Genomic DNA, 23,979 nt, shown 5'->3' with positions numbered 1-23,979 from the left:
TAATATGCCACCAATTAAATACTGAGGGAAAAATGGGTTTTGATCCAATGTTGATGTTATAATAAATTGTATAACACTTTTACAGTAGGTTGTTTTTATAGAATAATCTGCCAAATAAATAAATGTAAATATAATGTCCTTATTAATAACGCACAAAAACCATTTACTCGCCATTAACCCGTTGTTGCTGTGAAAAGTAACTTATCTTTGGTGCCCTGCTGACCCAAATTAATACATTTTCTAAAGCGCAAAGATGCTAACAAAATAAATTAAAAAAAAAATTGAAAAGCTTTGTTGAGAAATTAAGAAAAGCTGACAAAAAATCAAGGAAATCTATTTAGATGCAAAAGATGTGAGATGTGACCTTTTGGCTAAGGGAATTGAGGAAGTTTCTTTAATAAACCCCCATTGGATAAAATGACAGATAAGCAGGCAGCTTATTACACACAAAAAACAGATGAATTTATCACTATGGTAACAGACTCTGGCTGCGGACCAAGGTTACAGCGACTGGGCACCCATGCGTCAATCTTCCTCGTTCCCTGGTGTGTGATGGGGCGCACCCTGCTGCGGCTCTTGAGCAGGACATGCTGTGATTGTTCCGCTGGATTGAGGAGAAAAGGAGTGTGTGGTTCTTCTAATTCCCCGACAAGACAAGACATGTAGACTGAAACTGGGTGCGAGACGAAGAAAGGAAAAGGGAGGGAGAGAGAGAGAAGTAGATCATAGGGAAGTATCACAAGTGATGATGGAAAAAATTTTCAGAGTGAAAGTTTGCCAGCTGAAAGTCGATATAAACCTTTATATAATACGATTTTTAGGTTTTTTATTTCTTAAGAAAATGAATTTTAAAAAGTTGCTGGTTGAATCTAAATATTGAGGTTGTAAATAAGAACATTAATTGAACAGGGGGGGGGGGGGGAGAAAGGAGAAAAGACAACATTACAAATGGAGTTGATGTGTGTACAAGGAGGGCATACCTGTAAAAAAAAAAAAAAAAAAAAAAAAATCAGTTTCTGTCAGAGGGTTTCATTTACTGTACCCAGGGTGAGGTGGTCTGGACATGTTCCCTGCTTTATTTGGGAAGATGAAGCAACAAGTCCCTGGAAAGCTCTCCACCTCTACTATCCCACGGGAATATCACCACTCATCCATAGAGGAAGAGTTACAAGAAAGGGATGATGGGTGGAAGAGGAAAAGAAGCTGAAGGAGAGAGGGAGGGGTGAAGGGGGGGTGGAAGAGGGGGAAAGAGATGTTTATCTTCAGGGAGAGGAAACAGTGTGTAGAGAAGTGGCTCCTGCTTCATTTAAGTGATAATAGATCGTGCCTGCACACATGCCCGATTGAGTCTCATTTCTCACAAACACCGTTTCACAGTGCTGCCCTCATCTTCTTCAGTTTCCACTTGACTTTGACCTGCAACTTAACATCCATACCTGACATGAAACAGATTGTACACACACACGCAACAGCGGGCACACACCCAAAAAAAAAAAAAAAAAAATCATGCATCCACATTTGACTCATACAAACAATTGTAACAATAAAGAACATTTTGTCTTACAGTTGCAACAGTGTCCCTTTCTGTCAGAGATAAAGAGAAGATTGTTGAAACGCCAGCCAGCAGTATCACATCTCTTTGGCGGAGGATATGAGCTGTAGCGTATATGCTGTGAACCCACACCACCTGTGTGTAGTATTACTGCCTGCAGGAAATTTTAACCCAAAATACCAGGCTCAGTGTTGTCTTGAGGCCACGAGGGCGCAGTGAGCTTACCTGGCAGAGGATCATTTCACACTTAAATTTACGCTACTCGTGATGTGACATGGGGTACACAGTGCATTATATTGACAGTAGTTTTCAAGCAGTTCGTACACAGCATGGAAACCTATTGCAAGTTTCAACAATCAGCATGTTCCCTGTTGATAATCCCTCAACATGCTAATTATGGGGACCAGTTTACTGTAGGGGATAGTCTCCTTTAAAATGAGGTTCCTAAGATTCTTATTTAAAGGAACAGTGCTGCACCGAGGGTGATGCTGTCAGTCATGTATCTTACCAAGAGTTAGACGAGTCACTCAATAACCCCTCTTATTTCTCTACAATTACAGAGGAACTATGTAAGTCTGGTCGCTTTTCCGCTGTTTTGCCAACCCTCGTCCTGGCCATGTGCATTTGTTTACAACAAAGCCAGCGAGAAATCAATCAATAGAGCGGTAGATAATGTTATACTGTATATCATGTGTAGTTTAATCTGTCATAAACAAGAGATTAGGATAAGGGTTATGGAGCTCGTTTGTGTCTCGGTGTGCAGAGACGAGAGCTGGGACACCAGGCGGCAGCCCCAATCTTGCAAAATTGTTTTTCAGCCAAGTGACGCAAACAGTGACACGCACGTGGAAGGCATTCTCCCTCATAACAAGTTAAGCCATTTATTAAACCATCATAATTACCCCAAAGATAAAAACAAAGGTAAAAATGTATCATAGTTAAGCTGCAAATCCTGCATAGTTCCTCTTTAAGTGTGAAGTTGCAGCTAACACTCAGTTAGCTGAGCTTACAAAGGAGGGAAAATCTGCACTGGTTTCAGGATGCCAACTTCTTGCTCAGGCCAAGATTACAAGCTGTCACTGTGCCCATGTTGTAATGAAATATTCCAGCACAAAAACAAAACTTATTACATTTTTGGTGAGCTTCAGATGTGCTGGAGGGGAAATCTTCTGTTTACTCACACAAGCAGGCTAGCTGGTTCCTCATTTTGAGTCTAAGCTACTAGCAATAGCTTCATATTTGTTGTATAGACATGAAGTGCCAGTCTTCTATGGTGCTTTGCAAAGAAAACAGTTTAGTGTACCTCCCAAATATGTTTTTTTTTTACATACAAAACTATTTACAAGGCAAAATTATTGTAAAAAGTCGTAGTGCATTCATTATGACGTCTGAATAACATTAATGTCATAGTATACATTATGCCCTTTCTGTAAAGCAGACAAGGAATGTTCCAACAACTCAGGTAAAAGTGCAATTATGCACATCTTTAAGTGTTTGTTAGTGCTGCAGATGAGATGGGAGTGTCCTCCATAAACAAACCATAAAGTGTAGCTCTCTGGCCTTAGGGTCCACAATGAAACTTGTTATGGAGATGAGCCTACTTGTTCTCTGTTTTGAGCAGGACCACAACCAACGGCCCGGGCACAATAAAGCGTGTGTGTGTGTGTGTGTGTGGCACACACACGCACACATGGGTGCATCTCACAGGTATCATAACAGCTCAAATCCTCAGCTTTCTTGGCAGATGTATACCTACTTAATTTATTTTTCTGTTAGTTGACATGACAGAGTGTGGAGTGGAGAGAACTGAAAGATGATGCAGATATATCACAAGATTGTCACCTGTATCTACCACCTTTGTTTGTGTGTGAATGTATCAGTTGCTGTGCTTATGCGAGTTCTTTGAAACTTCTCATAAGACAGAGCAAAAAAATTATGTGCTTGATAGCAGATATATTCAAGTGTGCACGTTCATCAGCAGTGTGCACGTCAGCTGTTGTTATCTCACAATCTCTTTCACTTGTGCTCATACCAATGCTGCAAAGACAAAAGCAGTCTGTGACAGAAATGAAAGAGAAATGAGTGCAGATGACACATGTCAAACAGACTTTCCACTATCTTAACAAGCGGTTCTTCTCCATACGCGTGGCCTCTCTCACATGAAATACTGTGGAAGTAGAGTGGGAAAAATCACAAAGGATAATCCTCTAAACACCTTATGCAGGTGCACATAACTTTTATCCACCTGTGTCACGCTCATATTTTCTTAAAGCATTGTGCAACCTAACCTGGAATTGCAGATGTGTGGAATAAACAAATTTGGTTTCCGTGTTTAGTTAAATTCGATTTTAGTTTCTGTTGAACAGATAAAGTATGGGTATAGGGACAGGGTTTATTTGGTAAGGTTAAAATGATTTCTTTTCTTTACCCTAAATTAAACATTTTGAATGTGTAATGTGTAAAAAAGTTCTTTTATACATAGAATTCAATCCTGGATTGTTATTGCTAAACTAGTCTTTACAGTCTTTGTTTCGTAATACTGCAGGAAATTAGGTCCCTTAAATTGTTGCCTGTAAAGTCCCCTTGTTGCACCACAGTTGCCTTCCAGCTGCACTCAGAGTGATGTACTGTCATTAAGCAATGCAAGCACCTTATTCTCTGCAGTGGCCCCCGCCCCAGGCGAGCAGTGTCTTGACCTTTGATAGCTAATGTGCAAATTTCAGAGCAATGAAACTCTGAAGTGGCTGTCGAGCTCCAAAACTTTGTTTCTTCTTTTCAATTCTCTATTTTCATCCAGAGCCCCATCCTTTCTTCCTGACACCTCCTCACCCTTTCTGGCCCCCAATCTCACACCCCCATCCTCCCCCACCCACTTACCCTCACCCAAGTCCTGATCCCTCACTTGGGGCAATGTGGAGTTTCTGGGAGTGGCTGCTGCTGGCTGGTGGGTGGAATAGTAGAAAGGAGTGGGGAAGTTAAGGTGAGGGGGGGCTTTGGAGTCTTTCCAGACTTTTGGAGCCTCTCTAGTCCAGGCCAAACAAAGTGACAGCAGGGTTTTGATAGAAGGATCTCCCCATTCACTTCAGTATCACAAGACTGAGGAGGTCACAACACCCGGCCGAGGTCAACAAATCATGTAAACACACTCAATGGCAAACAAACTGCACATAGAGCTCTACAAACCATTCAAAAAACATTCGTACTGAATTAAACAATCATGCACAGTCACTCACAAACCAGCAATGACCCTGTAAACAACTTGTAGTTTACCAAACCAAAGCAGAAATTAACATTTGGTGATTTCAGAGGGAGAGATGACATCAGCTAATGAGGATCCTAGAAATAAACCAGGAAACAAATTTCACTGACATCATCATATGATCATACGTTTTGTATAACCAAGAAGATAACCAAACCAGTTGCAATATACAGTATCTAAGTAGCAGGAAATGATTATCCATACATTAGGACAGTATAATATACTGTATAAGTACATCAGTGCAGTTGCATTTCACCATAGAAAGTTGATATATACCTGCACAAACTGATGCTATGGAATATTTTGGGTAAAGATTTGGTTCTTACTCTCGCCTACGTCCATTCTTCCTGAAAAACTGTTCTGCCAACTGTTCTGTGTATAACTCATCACTTCTGCTACAAGGAAATCTTTCAGTGCTCTCAGTGTTTTTCAGGAGACTTGAACTGACTAGAAGAAATGTTTCCACCTTGATAAGCAAACAAGCTCCTTGTCCAAAAAAATAATTGTTCAATTTCACATACATTATGGATTTGGTTTTTGAATTTTAGCATGACTAATACAAACACAGTGGGTGTTTGAATTTAAGGTGGAGTTTCTTCAGAAGCACTACTGTTCAGGCTGATGTCATGGTTGCCAAATAGGCCCTGATGTCCAGCAATACTTACAGGGCAGACAGCGTGCAATGCAGTGATAAGATGGAGAGGAGATAATGAAAAAACAACAGAAGAAGCAAGGAAGAAACAGAAACTGACAAACATTTAGACAGAGAAGAATACCTAGACCCTTCATGCTGTTTGTTGGGTTATCAGATTTTGAACAATGTCAGAAAAGCGTTTATCTGTGTCACACATAAGGAACATTTATTGGCCATTCTTAATTAGACTGGATGAATTCATGTCCGAACACATCGAGGTTCGGAAACTGTGGTGAAAAAGCAGAAGCAGTGTAGTTGAAGTGAAAATGTCTTGGATTTATGGTAACAGGTGCACCGCTCACACTGGTTTCTCAGTGTGAACAGCAGAGCAACACGCCCCGGGCTCCTTATATCTCTGTCAACCCTCAGCACACATTCCTCCATGACAAACCAGGCATTAGCGTAGATAGAGAGATAGCAGGAGAAAGAGATGGAGAGATATGATGTGTTGAGATGATGAGAGGGATCTTCCGATGAATCAGAATAAACGGCTGCTACTTTTATTGATTTCTTCACCTCAGCTCACTCCTGCACTGCAGTTTAAGTTTGGTTTGGCATGATCTTTCCATCATCCGTTGAAAGTCGGAGCAGGAAAGGATTTATTGAGCAACTGGCCGTAAGGGAAAGGGAAAGGGGGAGCAGGAAGCCCATGTGAAAGGAAGAGTAGGTGGGAGACAGGAAAAGGAGAGTGAGATAGAGAGAGAAAGAGAGATGTATAACGTGGGAGGAGAGAGGTGATGAGCGAGTCCCCTCTCAGCAGCACTGGTGCGTATAGCCAGTGCTGACGTCTGTTTGTACGCTGCCATGCATGGGTTCAGGCGCACACGAACACACACACACACACAACACACCAAAGCTGCAGGACAGTTGAGTCTTGGTTTCTTACTCCATTTGTGTGTTGCAAGGCGTGAAAGGCAGTCGTTTGAAGATCTGGTGACATCCATCCATCTTCCGTTTCCCCATCTTACCTACTTTATCAGTTTGGGCCAGAGGTCTCTATGGGGCCATGGACACTTTTACTCAATTAGACATGAAAGTACGACACCAAACAAAAGACTTTGAGGATGTTTGATTGAACTACTACTATCAAAGCGGTATCTTTTCTTAATGGAGGCGATTATAAATGTTTTTTAAAATACATTTTGGAAATCAGGAAACACACAGGAGAAGTCTTGACCTCTTTATAATACTATAGATTTAATGAAATACATCTGAGATCACTTCAAATATTAAAATTTGTCACAAAAAAGTAGAAAAAGCAGCAAAGTAAAAAACAAACTAACTTATACATCAATGTTTTCTTAATTTAGAGCTTGCGTCTTCTGTTACACAATACAAGAGTTAAGCAAGTAAGCACAATCATACAGCAGTTGCCCTTTATTATCATTGGACGTTTTACATTTTAGAGCAATCATTATGTTTTTGTGTTCAACAATAACACAGATGTCCCAAGTGTCTGAGAGGATTTAGTGTAAGTATAGCTGCTGTTCAGATGTGGGCGTGATTTCGTTGAATCTGGTTGAACTTCCGAGAGAGAAACACAATCAGAGAGGAGAGAGTCAAGTGGGGATTAAAGGGCTTAGTATTTTTGATGTGTTAATTTCACAGCGCTAATGAGGCAGTGATAGAAAATATAAGGGGTGAGAGAGAGAGATGGAAACTATAGGCGAGAGAAGCCGTTCACACCCTCAACGAGCTGATGAAAAGTGAAAGAGAGGCTCATGTCACAGCCATCCTCCTCTTCCTCTGTGGCTCTACAGTTCAGACAGTACATGGCACAACATTTACAATCTGGGAAAATGAAGCCATGAGACGAACCAGTATTAGTCAGCTGCATTTGAGAAGCTAAGATGTAGCTCAAGTTGTTTAAAGTTTAATTGGCCTTTTCATTTATACGATGGAATGACGTGAAGGTGTGTCCTACACAGAAATATTCTTTCTTTCTCTTTCGCCTCTGAATCAAAGCCAATTTGCCCTCGGGAATTTGTGCATGCATGTGTGTGTGGTGTGTGTGAGGCTATGGGCAAGCTGCACAGCACGCACTTGTGTGTTACCACGCCAGATTCCCTCAGGTGTCAGCCGCAAGAGGTGTTCACAAACACAACACAGATAAACAGCCACATACAATTATACACACGCACATTACTCTCTCTCTCTCTCTCTCTTGCTCTTTCACTTTGCGTGTGTGTGTAACTGTGTGAGTGTTCAAGTATGTGGGTGGAAGATTATATCCCTGACTGACATTAAGACAGGGATCGCTGCTCTTGGGTGTTATTAAATTTCATGTTTTCTTTTTAACCAATCATACTGAAGTGTTATTGGTAGAAGGTCAGTAAATGCATTAACTTAAGTTAGGTACTGCTTTACAACGTTGGGATCCTTGTATTCCTACAGTATATGGATTTGAACTCCACTCCACTTTGTTTCACAGGAAAATACACACCAACATAGAGATACATATAGATAGTCTTTATTACGGACTCAGGTCTATCATAAATAAAAAGAGACAATACAAAAACATATAGTTACTTACACATAACAACCAATCATATAATTTAATGAAATTAGATTTTTGCACAACGCTAAATTAAATAGGATTAATTCCAGCCTCAAATTGCCTGCACAATGTCTGTGCAGTGTCCCTGCACAATGAGCATTTTAATACTTTTAATACTTTAATATGTTTGTGTTTAACACATGTTTGCTATAAAGCAAAACCATATATGCACAATTCAAAATGTAATTCAATCAATATGTTTCAGTTTAAATCATGGATATTTTTTTTAAAATCTAGCAACTTTCTCACTTTAATTTACATGTCTTTTTACATTGAGCTTCCCTTAAGCTCACCCTCCTCATCAGCAATTTTAACCACAACAGTGACACATCCATCTTTGCATCCATGATCCCTGGAAGTAAAGGGACCAAAACCAATGTATGACATGGAAATTCAGGGGGAGAGTGAAAAATGATACTGAAAACTATTAACATGTTAAAGCTGAGTTCCAGGCATCCCCTGCTTTTCTCAGACTCATTACTAAACTGTTCACACCTCTGGGATCCCCAATCTCACTCTTTTATCCAGTGCAATAATGAGATTCAAAACATTCCTGCCTTTGATTGTCTTGCAAAGTGCTCCCCTTTTACTGCACACACTCATACACATGTAAGGAAGTTTCTCTCCAGCCCAGAAAGAGTTAATAATCCTACACCTGTCCTATCAGACACCTGTTTCACAGCTCTCAGCCAATCAGGAGAGAGAGGGAGAAACTGTGCCGGAATGAAATAAATCTGGGGCCCGTTCAGAGGAGAATCACAACACTTGACTCATCTGTGTGTGTCACTGCTCTGCTCGACTGATAGACTAACACAGAGAGACACACAACTCCAGAGAAACAGAGAAGACTTGGAATTAAAGGAATCTATTCCAGCTGACTTGGACTGGAGACATGACCAAAGACACTGAGTAAGTCTTATGAGGAATTTATATTTTATCTGTTTTGATCTAAAACTGTGCTTCATCAAGATTTGAATCCACATTTTTGGTTCATCAGCTAAGCTAAAAACATTTTGGTTTAAACTTTATAAATGTTATATGTTATACTCCAGTCTGGGGAGATGGAAACCCCCCCTTTTGTTTCTATTTGCAATGGGACCCCCATGTGAAAGATCCCTGTTTTAAGAAGGGGGTGTTTTGCAGGGGGAAACTGATATGGATAATTTTAACACACACACACAAACACGAGTCTGGGGTTGTGGCAGGTCTGTTTCAGCTTGTGTTGTCACTCACCTAGGGGCCACAGAGCACAAAAGCAGACCGGGAAATAGGAATCTCCTCTTGAGGTGTTGGACGGAGACAGAATGCAATGGCAGCATGTAATGCATTGAATTACATAATGGTGAAACCTTAGACAGAAGCCCCCCCAAATCCCCCGTGTCTGTGTAAAAACATCTTCACTTTTACTAGTTTTAGTGGGAAATGGAGAGTGACTAATGGAGTCCTTTTTGTAGTTTTTTTTTTTGGTTGAGGCTGCTGAGTGCGAGAGGAAGAGACAGGTGCATCTTAGAACAGGTGTATGGGTTTTAGTTTATGTTACGCAGCTGAAATATCACAACTTATATTTTTGCACCAAAACAAAAGTTAAAATGTACAGTCTTCCATGTTCAGATGCTGCGTTTTTAGTTTTCCAGGCGCTGTGACAATATGCATTCAGTACCTTTCTTTAATCCTGGTGAGGAATCCTTAGATTTCTCTCTTTAAACTTTGCTTGTGAACACCTGTGCCCTGAGCCTCCTGTCAGCACATTTAATTAACTGTTTAACCAGAGTAAACTCACTATTTGTTCATCAGCTACTTCAGACAAAGTCAGAGGGGTTTATCCCAGTGGACAGGATATTTACAATCTAATGCCACTGCGAGACTCTCCAAACAAATCCAATCCTCACAATCCAAGCCTTTTTTCTCTCTTTACAAGTGATATTGTAAAGAGGTAAGCCAACCTCTGAGACGGTGGTGGGTTTCTATTTACTTAGTAAGAAAATCTTGTCATGTCTTTTAAGATCCATGCAAATAAGACAGCTTATACAACATTCAGGAATGTAGCTTCTTTTTGTCTTTCACAATACTGCAAACCACCAAACACTAGATATGTGTATGTGCCTGTGTGTATGCGGTGTTGGTGGGTGGCTCTTGGCTTTTTAAACTTTTTCTGACACTTCTGCTCCTGAGGGATGTTACTCAGCTTTGTGGTTTTGCAATCGAAACCCTTCCTGCTCAGGGGCAAGTATGTACAGTGCTCCGAGGCTCAGGTACCACGGCTAGACTTCAGCTATCTCGTGCTTTGTCAAAAAAAAAGCATAAACATAAATATGTGAATGTATATAATTCTACATTTTTAAAAATGAGTATTTATTATTTTTTCTTTTAATCTCTTCCCCTCTCCACAGGACTCTGGGACTGGTTATTCAGAGTGAGAACTTTAACTATAGCCATTACACAAACTACATAATGGACTCCTGGTCCTACATGGAGAACCCTGTCGCCGAACAGAACCACTCCAAACCCAGACTCCACCCAGGAGACGACCTGGCAGCATTGACCATGCTTTATGAACAGTGCAAGGTAAAGACTTCAGTGCCAATGGCAAAAACAAAGTGAATTATTACAGGGGGTTTAAATAAGATTATTTTGGTTTTGAACGCTTCTTGATTTTGTCTGTTTTTTCATGTTTTCAGAACCAGAAAGACCAGAAGGCTGGTGCCTGCAACCGTGGCACTAACATCTACAAAACAGAAAGGTGAGAGTTCATAGACACCCTCTGCATCTGTTTTTTTTTTTTTCTTTTTCTTTTTACCAAAAACAGTGAACAAAAAATATCAAATTAAAAAATGATAGAGTGATCTGCAGTTGTTTCTAGGAGCAGCTTCCGTTTATCCTCTGTTATCACCAAATGAAGCATATTAGAGAGTGTCCATAACACAGAAAGAGAAAGGCAGGGCTGTGAGAGGTCATAAACAGGTGAGTGGGTAATCCCCAAGTCAAACAGAGTCAGGAGGATTATTGTCCACCTCTCCAGCCCGTCCATCCATCCATCTATCCTCCCTCTATCATCATCTCTGACTTGCTTAAAGAGTTTCACAACAGGCGGCAGTTGTTTTCCTTTACTGAGCTCCCTATTACTACTTCTTAGGTGGGTGAGAAATGGCCATTGTTGGGGTGCAGTGTTGTCCCCTCAAACAGAGAAACTCAAACATACAAGAAAAAAAAGATGGATTAAGAAACAAATAGTTCCCACCCAGACTCAGACCCTGTCTTTCTGCGAGCTCACCTCGCAGTAGCTGTGTGTGCTGAGGGCTGAAGTGCTTTTACTGACTGTCGTATGTTTGCACAGGCTGTCTGCAGGCTTCTGTAATGTTTAAGACTTGCTACAGTCGGCCACCGTCAGGCTGCTTGTTCCCTTGCTGTGTTGATGGTATTATTACCGAGTCATGCTGACCTGACAAAGGTGACTCTCTCCTTCCCTACTTCCTCTTTTTCACTGTTTCGTTTTTCCATCTCACCCTGACAGGACTCCAACCAACACCAGTGAGCTCGTTTCGTTAGAGGCATCTGCCAACTTCATGAAGATTCTCTCTGAGGGCATTCCCACAAGCCATGCCCAGGAAGTTTTGGGATCAAAGCAGCAGACCTCCATGCCCCTCTCTGTTCACGCAGATAACTACACCACACTGACCAGTGTGGTGACAGAACCTTATGACAAACAGGAGCTCAACAACATCTTTGAGATGCTGCAGACCGGTACTTTCCCAGATCCCAGCAGCGAGGTAAGCACTGTGGAAAAAAATTTGAATATCTGTCAATCTTTCGGCCTCTCCCATCTTTCATTTCTTAATACCTTTTCTTGTTTGGGTGTTAGACTCTTCCCTACAGCGATCCCTTCCCTGATAATCACTCCAGCCCTGACTACTCTGGCTCCTACACCGCGTCCCCAGCAGAGAGATTCAGGAGTGAGTTCCAGTTCTCCCTAGGATCTCCCCCAGCTGCCCCGTACAAGTCCAGCGAGCTGCCCATGGTCTACCTGAACAAGGGACAGTTCTACCCCATCACTCTCCAGGGAGTGGACAGCAGCGCTGGCATCACTGCCACCAAAGTCAAGGTGAGTCATGGTGACACATTATCAGCAGGAAAAGGTTTAAAAACATTTCCAAGTAGCATCCTTCCCTTCAGGCTTTTTATTACAGGGCCACGCTCATGAATACATAAATTTCTTTGTGTGCCACTGAGCCAGTCCTTTCCAAATAACTGTCCCTCCCATGAAGCCAGCTCCTCTGTTGATTAATCCCATGCTGACACCCTGCACACTGGGCTGGTAGCATAGAAATTACAGTGTCGTGCCCTGTGTAATTTATTCATATGGTGGTGTAACGAGGTTAGAGTGCAGCCCAGAATGGAAAGAAAGAGGAGTGGACAAGGAACGAGAGAAGGTGTGGTGTGATTTTAAAAACATAGGCGACAACCCTTTTCTTTGTCAAGAGCAAGCGGCGGATAAGAATATACACAAACACACGCCAGCTCACTGCAAATAAGTGATGACAGTGTGAGGAGAAAAGGGGGATTTGGAGTGATGAATGAAACTTGGCGGTTTTTAGAAGAGAATGGGTCATTCTTAGGGATGTGAACAGGTGAAAAGAGCCACATTCAGTTTGACAAACGCACCTAATTCTCTGCCTTTCTGTCAATCTTTCTTTCTCCACTCCAGACTGTAGTGATGGCTGTATTCGAGAACGACAAGAGCCCTGAAATGCAGCTCCGTTTTTGGAATCACTGGCATGCGCGACAGCCAACCGTCAAGCAGAGGGTCATTGACATTGGTATGTTCATCTCACATGAAAACGCACGTACTGTACACCTGCACAGACCCTAATAACATTCCCTTAGTCTTCTGTTCGTGTGTCACGTAAGAGAATAAACCGCTCGTTCTTATCCTAAAATATTTTTTTCTTTTACAGCGGACTACAAAGAAGTGTTCAACGGCATTAGCAACATAGAGGAAGTGGCTTTCAATGCTCTCTCTTTTGTGTGGAACCCCAATGAAGAAGCCAAGGTAAGCGGATCTCACTATCAAACGCAGTGATTGACAAAGCAGGCCGAGCCTCTGAAGTGAGAAGTCACAGAACAGGTGGAATATTTAGAGGAAAAGGAGAGGAAAGGTATAGAAGAAGGAAGGTGGGGAGAGAAGGAGTGGCTGAGGAGGGAGGGGAGGAATCCCAGATATGTGTTTGGCCCCTAAGGCTCCTTTCACCACAGCGAGAGGCAAGAGCCTTGACGGCTTAAGCAAGCTTCTCTGTGGCCCAAAGGCGTTGGGGTGGGGCCACCAAACCTGCTGGAAGCAGCAGGACAGGGAAGTGTTTGCAGAAAATAGAGAGGACAGAGAGATCGAGGAGAAGATAGAGAGGCTTAAAATGTGTGTGAAAGAGAAATAAACATAGATGTGTCAAAAAGGACTGCAAGAACGACAACTTATCTACATGATCTAATGTCAACATAACGCCCTCTTTCCTAATTTTCAAGGTTTACATTGGCATCAACTCCCTGAGCACAGACTTCTCCTCTCAGAAGGGGGTGAAAGGCCTGCCCCTCAACCTGCAGATTGACACTTACGACTTCAGCTCAGGAAGCAACCAGCTCCTGCACAGAGCTGCCTGCCAGGTCAAGATCTTCTGTGATAAGGTATGTCACCACCAGACAGTGTCACTTGACTTCATTCGCTTAGTACATGAATACATTCTGGCACTCACTGAGTTAAAATCACTATTGTAACAATGCAAATGTGTTTGTGTGTCCTTAGGGTGCTGAGAGGAAGATGCGCGATGAGGAGAGGAAGAGAAGCAAGAGGAGGGGAAAGAATGCTAATGATGCTAACGGTGAGTGTTGCAAATGAACACTTTAAAAAAACCAACAACTATACACTATACACTATAAAACTGTTGTCTAAAATATGGCCACCCCTGCTTTATTTCCAGCCAACAAGTCTGTAGTGAGCAGCTCTGTGGGCAGTGAATGCACCCTCTTCCAGACCCTGGAAGACCACATCACCCAGCCAGTTCTCTTCATTCCAGAGACACACCTTTCCAGCTTACAGCGCATGGTAGGTCCCCGCTTCACTATACTTTTGTTATTTTTCCTCTCCCTTCCTTCTGTGCTGGTGTTTCAGACCCTGCACCCTCTGCAGCCCTCATATCCCTGCAGGGCAATAACACAGGCACGAGAGAGTTTGGGAAAGCACTGTGGGAAAGTATGTAGTGGGAAAAGTGGGCTGGGAAAAGAAGGAGGGGATGGTGTCAGCGAAAGTGAGTCGAAGCATTGACCTGACATCAGATGAGCTAATTGGAGTCGAAACCAGGCACCGGTGCAAGCTGCTACAGCTGCCGACAGTGAGATCTAAGCCATAGGGGCTTACACAAAAACACACACACACCTGGTGTGGCGGCGCTCAGGCACACAGACACCGGACATTTAGCGTGCACCACCCTCATATTCTCTGTTTCTATCACTCACACTCTTACAACAACAGTAAGGGGAGTGTGCTGTTCAGACAGGCCAGTTTTCCCACAGTGTGGAGTGTAGACGAATGTGTAGCGGAAAAGAGATGTTACAGACGGAAAGAAAGAAAGAGAGAAAGAGAGAATATACCAAAACGAAACTAGCAGTTATGATATGACTTTACATTGCAGCGCCCCACTGTCTGTATTAAATAGCACAGGCAGAAAAATGCCTTGATTGGTTAGTGCGATAAAGTGCAGGATGGTCCTATCTGCATCTCCCCATCAGTGCCCATGCTTACGTGGCTCTGTTAGAGGTTATGGGAAACGCGGTCCTAAAGCAATGATAACATTCTTTTTTTCTGAAGGTGTTGTGTACAGATAATGACGGGAAGGGGGGGCATTAAGCAATGCCTTTATCAGTCAAGTTGTGTCTAATCAGATCTCTGGTTTCTCTCCGTCTCTCTAGGCCGCTCCCATGGACGAGACCGACAGGTAAGCATAGATAGTAAACAGTGTTAACAGCTGTCCCATCACAATCACTTAACCCGTTTCTTATAGACTCACAGTGGCTGCTTTTGTTTAACATGGATGTTTTTCTTTTGTGCTTGCCAGGAGTTCTTTGAAGAGGCTGTATCCAGACAGAGACCAAAGCAGCTCACCACCCAATAAGCAAGCCCGCAAGGAAGACAACCAGAGAGGTAGATAGAAATGAAAACACTGATACTAATAATCACCAATAATCAGCCAATGAGCCTTTGTCATCTAATTGTTTTTTCTTTTTTGTCTTCCTTTTAGTTCTGTTGTATGTGAGAACGGCTGCAGAGGAGGTATTCGATGCGCTCATGCTCAATGCCCCAACAGTGTCAGGCCTGCAGGAAGCTGTAAGTATCACACTTTGGATACTCAAAAACTCATTTTTCTGACCCTAATTCAACACATACTTTCTCACCATGCTCACATAGCATTAACTTTACCATATGTCATCTGTCAAATGTGTCAACTGTCTTTCAGCGGGAGTTGGTGCTAACTGTTATCTCATGTTCCTTTCCTTTCCTTACTCAGATTTCAGAAAAGTACGGTATGCAGAAAGATGCCATTGGGAAAATCTACAAAAAATGCAAGAGAGGGTGAGTTATCTTATTGTTTCTTTTTTATATAATTCACTGTGGTCATACAACAGGCTTACCACACAAGATGAATTAAAGGTGTGTGTTTGAGACAGACCAACATTAATGCAGGGTTTAGGTTGTGTTTTTAATCGCATGCTCCTTTAAGGAAGCTCATGTTGATAGACCGGGTTGGTAACTTAGTTGGCTAGGCCTGCTGGAATGTGTTAATTGCAGTTCTTCCGAAAACAGAAAGACAGATGACTGAAGGAGGATAAAAACATTTCAAAAGTCCTCCAAATGCGTCATGGGGCGATTGTTGTGCTTATTTACTGTAGGCTTTCATAACCACATCTCATCTGAAAGAAAGATCAGGCTCAATAAAGGTTTCAGAGGCCTTCAGTTACTAGCGAGGTTGTGCCATTAAATTGGGAGCGGCCACATTAATATCAACTGAACAAAAGGTCAGATGAGTTGTTAAGATTTGCACTTTAACTGCTCCAGATTTGCTATTGCAAAAAAAAAGAAAAGAAAAAGAACCTAGTTTGTTTTCAATTTCCCTAAAAGATATTAGGGCAAAGAGGTGGCGCTCCAGTGGTAATGAAAAGGTCACCTCTTCAAGATGGATGAAGAAGTGAGCTCTACATGCGTAATAATTATCATTATAGGTCAAGCGTTTAAAAAATGTCTTTGAGTCGTGTCTTAAGATGATAGTAAACCCCCCAGACACAGGCTGCAACACCTTTGGGTGATTTTCCTGCTCGTTTGCTGGCAGCTACGGCCGCAGGGTGAGCTGCTAAGCTAACAGGTTGGGTTACATTCTCCCTGCAGTTCCCTCCCTCCTCTTTTGCTCTTGTCTTCAATCAGCCACGTCCCTGCAGGCTGAATGTGTGAGGTTAGCTCAGACATTAAAGCTGTAAAGCCTTACAGGTTACTGTTAGTGTTATTGTTGGAGAGGAGGAAGATTGTGACCTGATTTACTCCTACTGATGCCAGAGATATGCCACCACTATATTTTTTTCTTCCATAGGAACTTCTTTTAAGACAAATGACATGTTGTGGTGACAGGAAACCCGAATGAAAAGTAGAACACAGCCCACTTTAGAGCCATCTTGTACGTTCTAGTTTTGAAGATTAATGCTTGGTTAACACACAAATGGTTTGTCCCACTTTCTGTATGCCTCTGAGAGATTTCTTTTCCCGCCATGATCACTGATGTAGCTTTTGTTTTTTTCTCTGTCTCTCCTCCAGGATTTTCGTCAACATGGACGACAACATCATCGAACATTACACCAACCAGTCGGCATTCCTCATCGACATGTCCGACGTGGGCTCCGGTCAGTTCCAGGTCACTCTCGTTGAAGTATGAGAACAGCTCAGCTGCCTGCTCAATTGAAGGATGAATTAAAAAAAAAAATCACAGCTGCCAGTTTAAAGCATCCATCAAAGCACTGCCCAGTCAGAGACTATTTAAGCTATGGACTGCCCAGTCCGAAGATAAAGCTGGGTTGAAGAGACCACTCCAGTTTCTGTGATTTCAGATGAAAATGTTCAAGCTTTTCTTAATTTTTTTTGTAAATACAACTAAACCCGATTATTATGGTTTTTGTTATTTGAATTTAATATTGTAACGTAAGAGCAATTATAATGAACAGCCTGTACATAGATATTGTAAATAGATTTAATATGACAGTGTTTATGAGCTAGCATGTTGCTATCAGTTTTCCACATATTGCTATGTATTTCAATTTTTTACAGTGCCCTGTACATGGTTTGTGTGCAGTGTGTATTTTCAGCATTATAAGAGGCTGGTATTCTTGCTGCTTTTAGTGTACTCATCATTTCTACTGCAAGATCCAATGGTGCATTTTCTTACCCACACCCTGCTGATGATGTTTTTCACTGCCAAAAGTGTCTTCCGCTCCTAATCCTTCCTCTAGGTTTCCTGTTAGTATTACAGTATACGTTGGCCCAACTCTGGGTTGCATTCAGAACCAAAAGTCACACATTTCCACCCATAAAACCACATGAGAGTTAGTATTGGGTTGTCATTCAGCCCAAAGACTCTGGACATTTCCTGACTGTTACAGTGTAACCACAGGTTGTTGTTTTTTCTGGAAAAAGGACAAACTTCTAAAACCCTGAGGCCTGCCAGAGGACTTTCATATGTATGCGTGTGTTAAGCAGTTGCAGGAATTTTTTTTTTCCTTTATATATTATGCATCATTTCAAAGGAAACATGTATCCCTGGAATATTTCATTCTTATATCATGGCAATTCTGGTTGTATTAGTCATGTCTTGCCTTCCCTTTTGTAAGAAAATAAAAAAAATGTAAAATATCTTCTGTGTATTTCCAGTCATTACCCTGAAAAGAGAGCCATTCAGCTTCTGCCAGGTTCAATTATCAATAGAGCAAACATGATAATGATGACATGCTTTCTGTGTGTGTGTATGGGCAAAAATATAATTAGCCTGTGCAAAGTGCAAATTGGAAATGTAGAAACAGCTGATTACACTGTTCTCTCCTAAAATCAAACACAAAAGCGTGAAATCCATCTACAATGAGGGAGGTTTGCTTTTATTTTCAGGGAGGGGGAGGGAGGAAGATGGGAATATGCAGATGAACAGACAGCCAAAATTGATCATGTTTTGTCTTAGTTTTGTTATTTTAGCAGCTCTTCGTGGCCCTATACACTTGGCAGCACACGCTACCAGTGGTGTTTACGCAGAAAAGCTCAGTGCTTCTCCCTATTTGGTGACACTGTCAGAGAAAGCAGAGTGGCACTCTGTCCTAGATATAATCCAGACATACTAAAGCAAGTCTGAGAGAGAGGCACACACACACACACACACACACACACACACACACACACACACACACACACACACACACACACACACACACACACACACACACACATACGCACACAGAAAGTGAGACAGAGATGCAGACATCAGGGAAGCAGCAGCAGACACAAGGACAAACACTAACAGAGACACAAAGACAGAGAAAATTAGAAGGCAAAGATTAGAGGGGGAGATTGGAGATTGCTGAAGCAAAGAGAGACGACAGGAGGAAGAGAGAGAGAGCGAGAATAATAAGGACGAGGTTGCACCATCTGCTGCCAGAGAGAGAAACATGTTAACCATGCAGACAGAAGCAGAGAGGCAGACACCCATCTGTAGGGAGGTGCATACGACTCCTGCTGAATGGTAAGTGCCTGTGACTTCATGGGCCGTGTGTGTGTGTGTGTGTATGTGTGTGTGTGTGTGTGTGTGTGTGTGTGTGTGTGTGTGTGTGTGTGTGTGTGTGTGTGTGTGTGTGTGTGTGTGGGTTTGCAGTTGCTCAAACTGTGCCTGTGTGAGACCGTACAGTATGTTTATCACATTCAAATCATGATTATTCTCTGGAGATGTTTCCATGCTCCAGATGGAAATAAATCAGGCATCTTTTGAAGTCACAGCTCTCGTAGTGTGTCAGTGCGGTGGCTGAGGAGGTGGCAGCTGCAGTGTCTGATCTGATCTGATCTGAAGGATTTTTGCTCTGATTAGCTCTGATTTAACCTGCTCTGAATGCTTTTCTAATTTTAGAAAAACACTCAGAGCAGCAACAAAGAGAAGAAATATCACTGAGTAACAAGTGACACCTGTAGATAATACACTTTGAACCCGACTGAGGTGAGGCGACTGTCAAACCTCTTTAGTTCACTCCCCAACGCAAAGAAATGATGACGCCCTGTGAGCCAGGTCGGGTCTCTGTCTCTGTCTCTGCCCTCCCATCTGTCATCTTCTCTCATTGCCGTCCTGTCAATAAAACATTCCCAGAGCAAAACAAACAGGAAATACTGCCATGTTTCCCATCAGCATGCCAGCACGCCATGTTTTTTTTAGACACTGATGACACAGGTGCACAAATCCACCCAACACTCAAATTTAAGTGTCAGTCAATCCTCAGGTGATGTTATCAGAATACACCTTTGATCACAGCTATAATTAGGTCCTGTTGTAATTTGACCTGATCACAGCTGAAATCAAAGGTGTTTTCCTCCACTTTTTTTTAATGTTGAGCAGCAACACTGCAGTAACAAATACTTCACCATGTGCCCTTGATTATTTTGAATACTCTATGTCTTTCTGTTGTAGCTTTTTGTCACCATTTGTAGCCATTATTTTTTAGAGCAAATGATCTTATAGTGGCAGCTGTTTGTAAACCTTCTCTGTATGGGCTTTTATTTTCATATTGTAAACAAGGATGAGTTGAATTTCAGGACCGACACACGGAGAAAAAAACTTAAAAGCAGTTTATCATCCGGCTCATATTTCATCACGAGGTGTGCTATTGTTCTGTCTGCTATGGAAAACGAAGTCATATAAGGTAATGCTGGTTTTCCATACAGAGGTTATGTTAATTGCACTGCTGTGGGTGTTGACTGAGATGTATACTGTTTGTGACATGCCAGTGTTTCTGGGTGTGGGTCACACACATACACACACACACACACACACACACACACACACACACACACACACACACACACACACACACACACACACACACACACACACACACACACCGTAAAGCTGTCCTGTTCCCGTCCTCGAGGGCATCTTCGTCTGTCCTCCTCCGGCCTGGACTCACTCTGCATTCCTGCACCGGCCTGATGTCATTATTATAGCCCCAACTCAATTCCTCCAAGGTCATATCTAGCTGGTCATATCATTCACAGGCTTTTAAACAACAACAACAACAACAACAACACACACACACACACACACACACACACACACACACACACACATGCATAAATTCACATGTGTGTTTCTACTACTTGTGCAAACACGATTTTGGTAAGGAGAGTTGCCTAACTAGGTCTTGTGATATGGTAAAGCCACACACACACACCATGTCACACTAAGACTGGCCAGGTTATCGTATCCTAGCAACAGAGACAGGCATCGACCGTTCAGTCTTTTTTTTTTTCTTTTTTTCTGTCCAGCACTAGAGCAGTGAAGCCAAACCTCCCTCTGCTTTCTCCGGCTGCTCGAGCGTTCGTCTGCTGCACACTTCAAATCTCTGTTTCCTCTCGTGTCTCTGTCCCTGTCTCTGTCTCGCTTTCCATCTTATCAGCCTGACATTCGCCACCTCCCTCTTTGACCGAGTCTCCCTCTTCACCTCAGTCATTCAGCATGAAGAGTCCCAAGGACAGAGGCAGGAGAGTTTCGAAGAAGAGGTAAGGGAAGAAAAACATTTTTCATAGTTGTTTTTCACCTTATTGTTTGCTTTAGCCAACAGCTGAGGTTTGTTCATATGAAAATACAAGTTCTGTGTTTCCATGCAGAGACAGTTAATCAGAGGAGATATTTTGTAGATTATGATGGGATTTGATCAGATTTTATTATCTTCATCAGCATCACAGTCATGTTGTCTGTTTTTATTTTCAGAATAGTGCCGTGCTGCTCTCAGGGGTCCCTCCGCGGCATTGATGTATGATAATAATAAGCAGCAGCATCTGTGCCAGGAGGAGGAGCAGCCACTGTGTCCTCTTTCTATCTTTCTCTGAACACAGGTACTGGTCCGTTCTCTGAGGAAACAAATGAGCTGTGTGTCTTGAGAGTGATCCGGTGTTACCGCTGATGATGCACACTCCAGCCTCTATGGTGATGGGGATTGTCTTTGCCCCTCTGGGACTCGTCCTTGTCTTCACCGCAGCCATCACCCCTCAGTGGAGAGAGGGGCAGGCACGTTTAGGTATGCCGGTGACGGGGTCACTCCTTCGGTCTGGAGTCAAAGGTCACGGGACGGGGTCGAGGTCAGTAGAGACTCTGCTCTTGTTGCGCTCTGATGGACTTTGGGAGAGCTGCTTGCAAGTGGAGCACTCAGAGCTGAAGCAGTGCTGGCCCGTAGCCGGTCCGTACCAGAGAGACCCACGAGTCCGCCTGGCACAAGGTTTGATCCTGACCTCCTTGTTCCTTTGTGGCACCGGGATTGTTCTGGCTTGTATTGGGGTCCGCTGCTGGACGGATCTCCCTCTGAGGGGCGTGGCAGCCACAGGTGGACTCCTGGTGGTCATGGCCGGGCTGATGAGTCTGACAGCCCTCGGGGTGTACACCCACAACCTTGGAAGACTGGGGATGGTGGATCCAAGGCAAGGGATCAACAACCACCGGTTCCCACACCTCAGCCTGCGTCCGGCCGGCTCGCTCTACTTCGGGTGGCTGGGCTCATGTCTGCAGGTGCTGGGAGGCGGCGCGCTGCTGTTCAGCTTCAAACGACCAACATGTCTGAGCTGCCCGTCCTGCCCAGAGCTGCCTGGCTGCCGTGCCTGCCGCTCATGTGCAGAGATTGAGCCAGACGTGGACGTATATGAGGTCGCCTGTTAGAAGAGGAACAAATCTGCACTGCAAAAACTCAAAATCTTACCAAGAGCATTTGTCTTATTTCTAGTTAAAATGTAATTTCTAGTCAAAACAAATCTAATTATACTAAAAATAAGACTCATCACATAAAAAGTAGCTTGTTTTTTAGACACTTTTTTTTTACTTCTTTCAAGCATATTTTCACTTGAAATAAGTAGAAAAATCTGATAGTGGAGCAAGTTTTTCTTTCTTATTACAAGCACAAAAAACCTGCGTTCACTGGCAGATTTTTCTACTTATTTCAATTGAAGATTTGTTTGAAACAAGTGAAAACTGTTTAAAATTGAGACATTTTGACAAGAAATAAGACAAATATTCTTGGAAAGATTTTGAGTTTTTACAGTGTGGACATCAGCTAATAAATCTGCCACTAAATGAAACAAGTCAAATGAAAAAAAATATTGCCTAAACTTTGCATGTATCTGATTTATAGACTCTAATGTCACATGTGGATGCAGCTGCCTCTTGACATATGCAGAAACCTAATGTAAAAAAAAAACAAAGCAATGAAGAGTGTTACAGATTCATTAAGCTCATCACGGTTGAAAAGAGCTCAAGTTCCTGCTGCCTTTAACTGCAACATGTAGTGAAACATGACTGAAGTGTCTCTCTGTGCTGCCTTTTACAATGTAGCCATGCCTTTGTACTGTTAGCAGGAAAAAATGACATACTTTATGTCCGAACCAAACTGTGAAATATCATATATTTGTGATAAATTACAAGAGCAGTTGTTTAGATTATGTTAGGGCTTCAAAGTTCGAACACAGCTAGTTTTAGATTTCGTGATATAAATTTCCAGTGTCAAGTGAATTTCATTTGTACTATTTAAATTTAACTTAAATTTGTGTTATTAATTGATATAAAATTCCTGTTTTCCTTACAAATGTGGTTTCTCTTTCAGCTGGTACTTTTCAAGAGTTTCCTGCATAGAGATGTGCAGTCTGCTTTTTAACGTTTATACAGTAGGTTCAGTCACTGCGAGCTATGAGAAAGACCAGTTATAGAGGTCAGACAATTATTAACACATTCAGAGTAACCTGCTAATTCTTCAGCCAGTTTATCAGAGTCAATCTTTGTATGATACCGTCACTGAGGAGCCTTCATCTTATAAATGTGACATGACTGCCTCAGTAACACAGAGATAAGGGTGTTTTGTGTATTATTTGTTGTATAGTGTATTGATACTTGTTGGTGCACTCTGCCTTGAAATAAAACATTTCAGTGATATCTTATTGTGCATTGAATCATTCAGAGTAAAGACCAAGAGCAGATCTCTGTTGATTAACTGCTTGAAATGGGAGTCAATGGAAAAAATGATTATAAGATTCACCCTATTGAGAAAGTGTGCACTGACTGATGCTACGTCCACGCTCATTGTCACGGTGATATCATACCTTGATAATTACACTGTGCGTGTGCATCTTTTGCTACACCTGAAAATGCTGGGGGGCTATTTATAGAACTGGACAGTCATTCAAATTCATTGTCTTCACACAAAGCTGAGAGACAGGGGGAGAATTGCAGCCAATGCACAACAGACAAGGCCACAGTGCTGAATTATTAGTGTTAGCTTATGTGAACAGATGAGGACCTTGTGAAGAAATTAACAATTCAGTAGAAAACCACGTCACTAACTGAATGGAAATATTTAGTTGCAACAAGTGAATTTGTCACAGACATACTGTACAATGCTTAAATGGAATATTGCGCTGAAATAAAAAGTTTAGAAAATCTGTTCACACACACTACTAACTTATGAAAACAAAGGTTTAAATTTGTTTTTTTGCATAATTGGACCATCAAATACATCTGTACTGCAACATACAGTTGAAAACCTGCATTGCACGTCACTATTTTCTACAGTACCTAATGGCGCAGATACGTCAACTGTTATAGAAAGCATTG

At 42.2% G+C, this 23,979-nt stretch overlaps 2 protein-coding genes across 2 annotated transcripts; both read left to right on the top strand.

The window, feature by feature from the left end:
- Nucleotides 1–8,954: 8,954 nt before the first annotated feature.
- grhl3 (grainyhead-like transcription factor 3) lies at nucleotides 8,955–17,025 on the top strand (the record flags this gene model as incomplete). Its single annotated transcript, XM_083998654.1, has 15 exons — nucleotides 8,955–8,971; nucleotides 10,453–10,627; nucleotides 10,741–10,802; nucleotides 11,574–11,829; nucleotides 11,922–12,161; nucleotides 12,765–12,876; nucleotides 13,015–13,109; nucleotides 13,577–13,735; nucleotides 13,854–13,929; nucleotides 14,029–14,153; nucleotides 15,017–15,042; nucleotides 15,163–15,248; nucleotides 15,346–15,431; nucleotides 15,613–15,677; nucleotides 16,908–17,025. The coding sequence occupies 15 exons, from the start codon at nucleotides 8,955–8,957 to the stop codon at nucleotides 17,023–17,025; spliced, it is 1,698 nt and encodes a 565-aa protein (XP_083854780.1).
- Nucleotides 17,026–21,291: 4,266 nt separating this feature from the next.
- On the top strand, nucleotides 21,292–22,038 carry cldn23l (claudin 23-like; the record flags this gene model as incomplete). The annotated part of the gene is made up of 1 exon (XM_083998025.1): nucleotides 21,292–22,038. One exon carries the CDS (start codon nucleotides 21,292–21,294, stop codon nucleotides 22,036–22,038), a length of 747 nt encoding a protein of 248 aa, XP_083854151.1.
- Nucleotides 22,039–23,979: the final 1,941 nt, after the last annotated feature.

This window comes from Trachurus trachurus (genome assembly GCF_905171665.1).
Source record: "Trachurus trachurus genome assembly, chromosome: 22".
Taxonomy (NCBI): Eukaryota; Metazoa; Chordata; class Actinopteri; order Carangiformes; family Carangidae; genus Trachurus; species Trachurus trachurus.
Note: the sequence above shows the minus strand (reverse complement) of the source record. Positions and strands in the feature narration are given on the sequence as shown.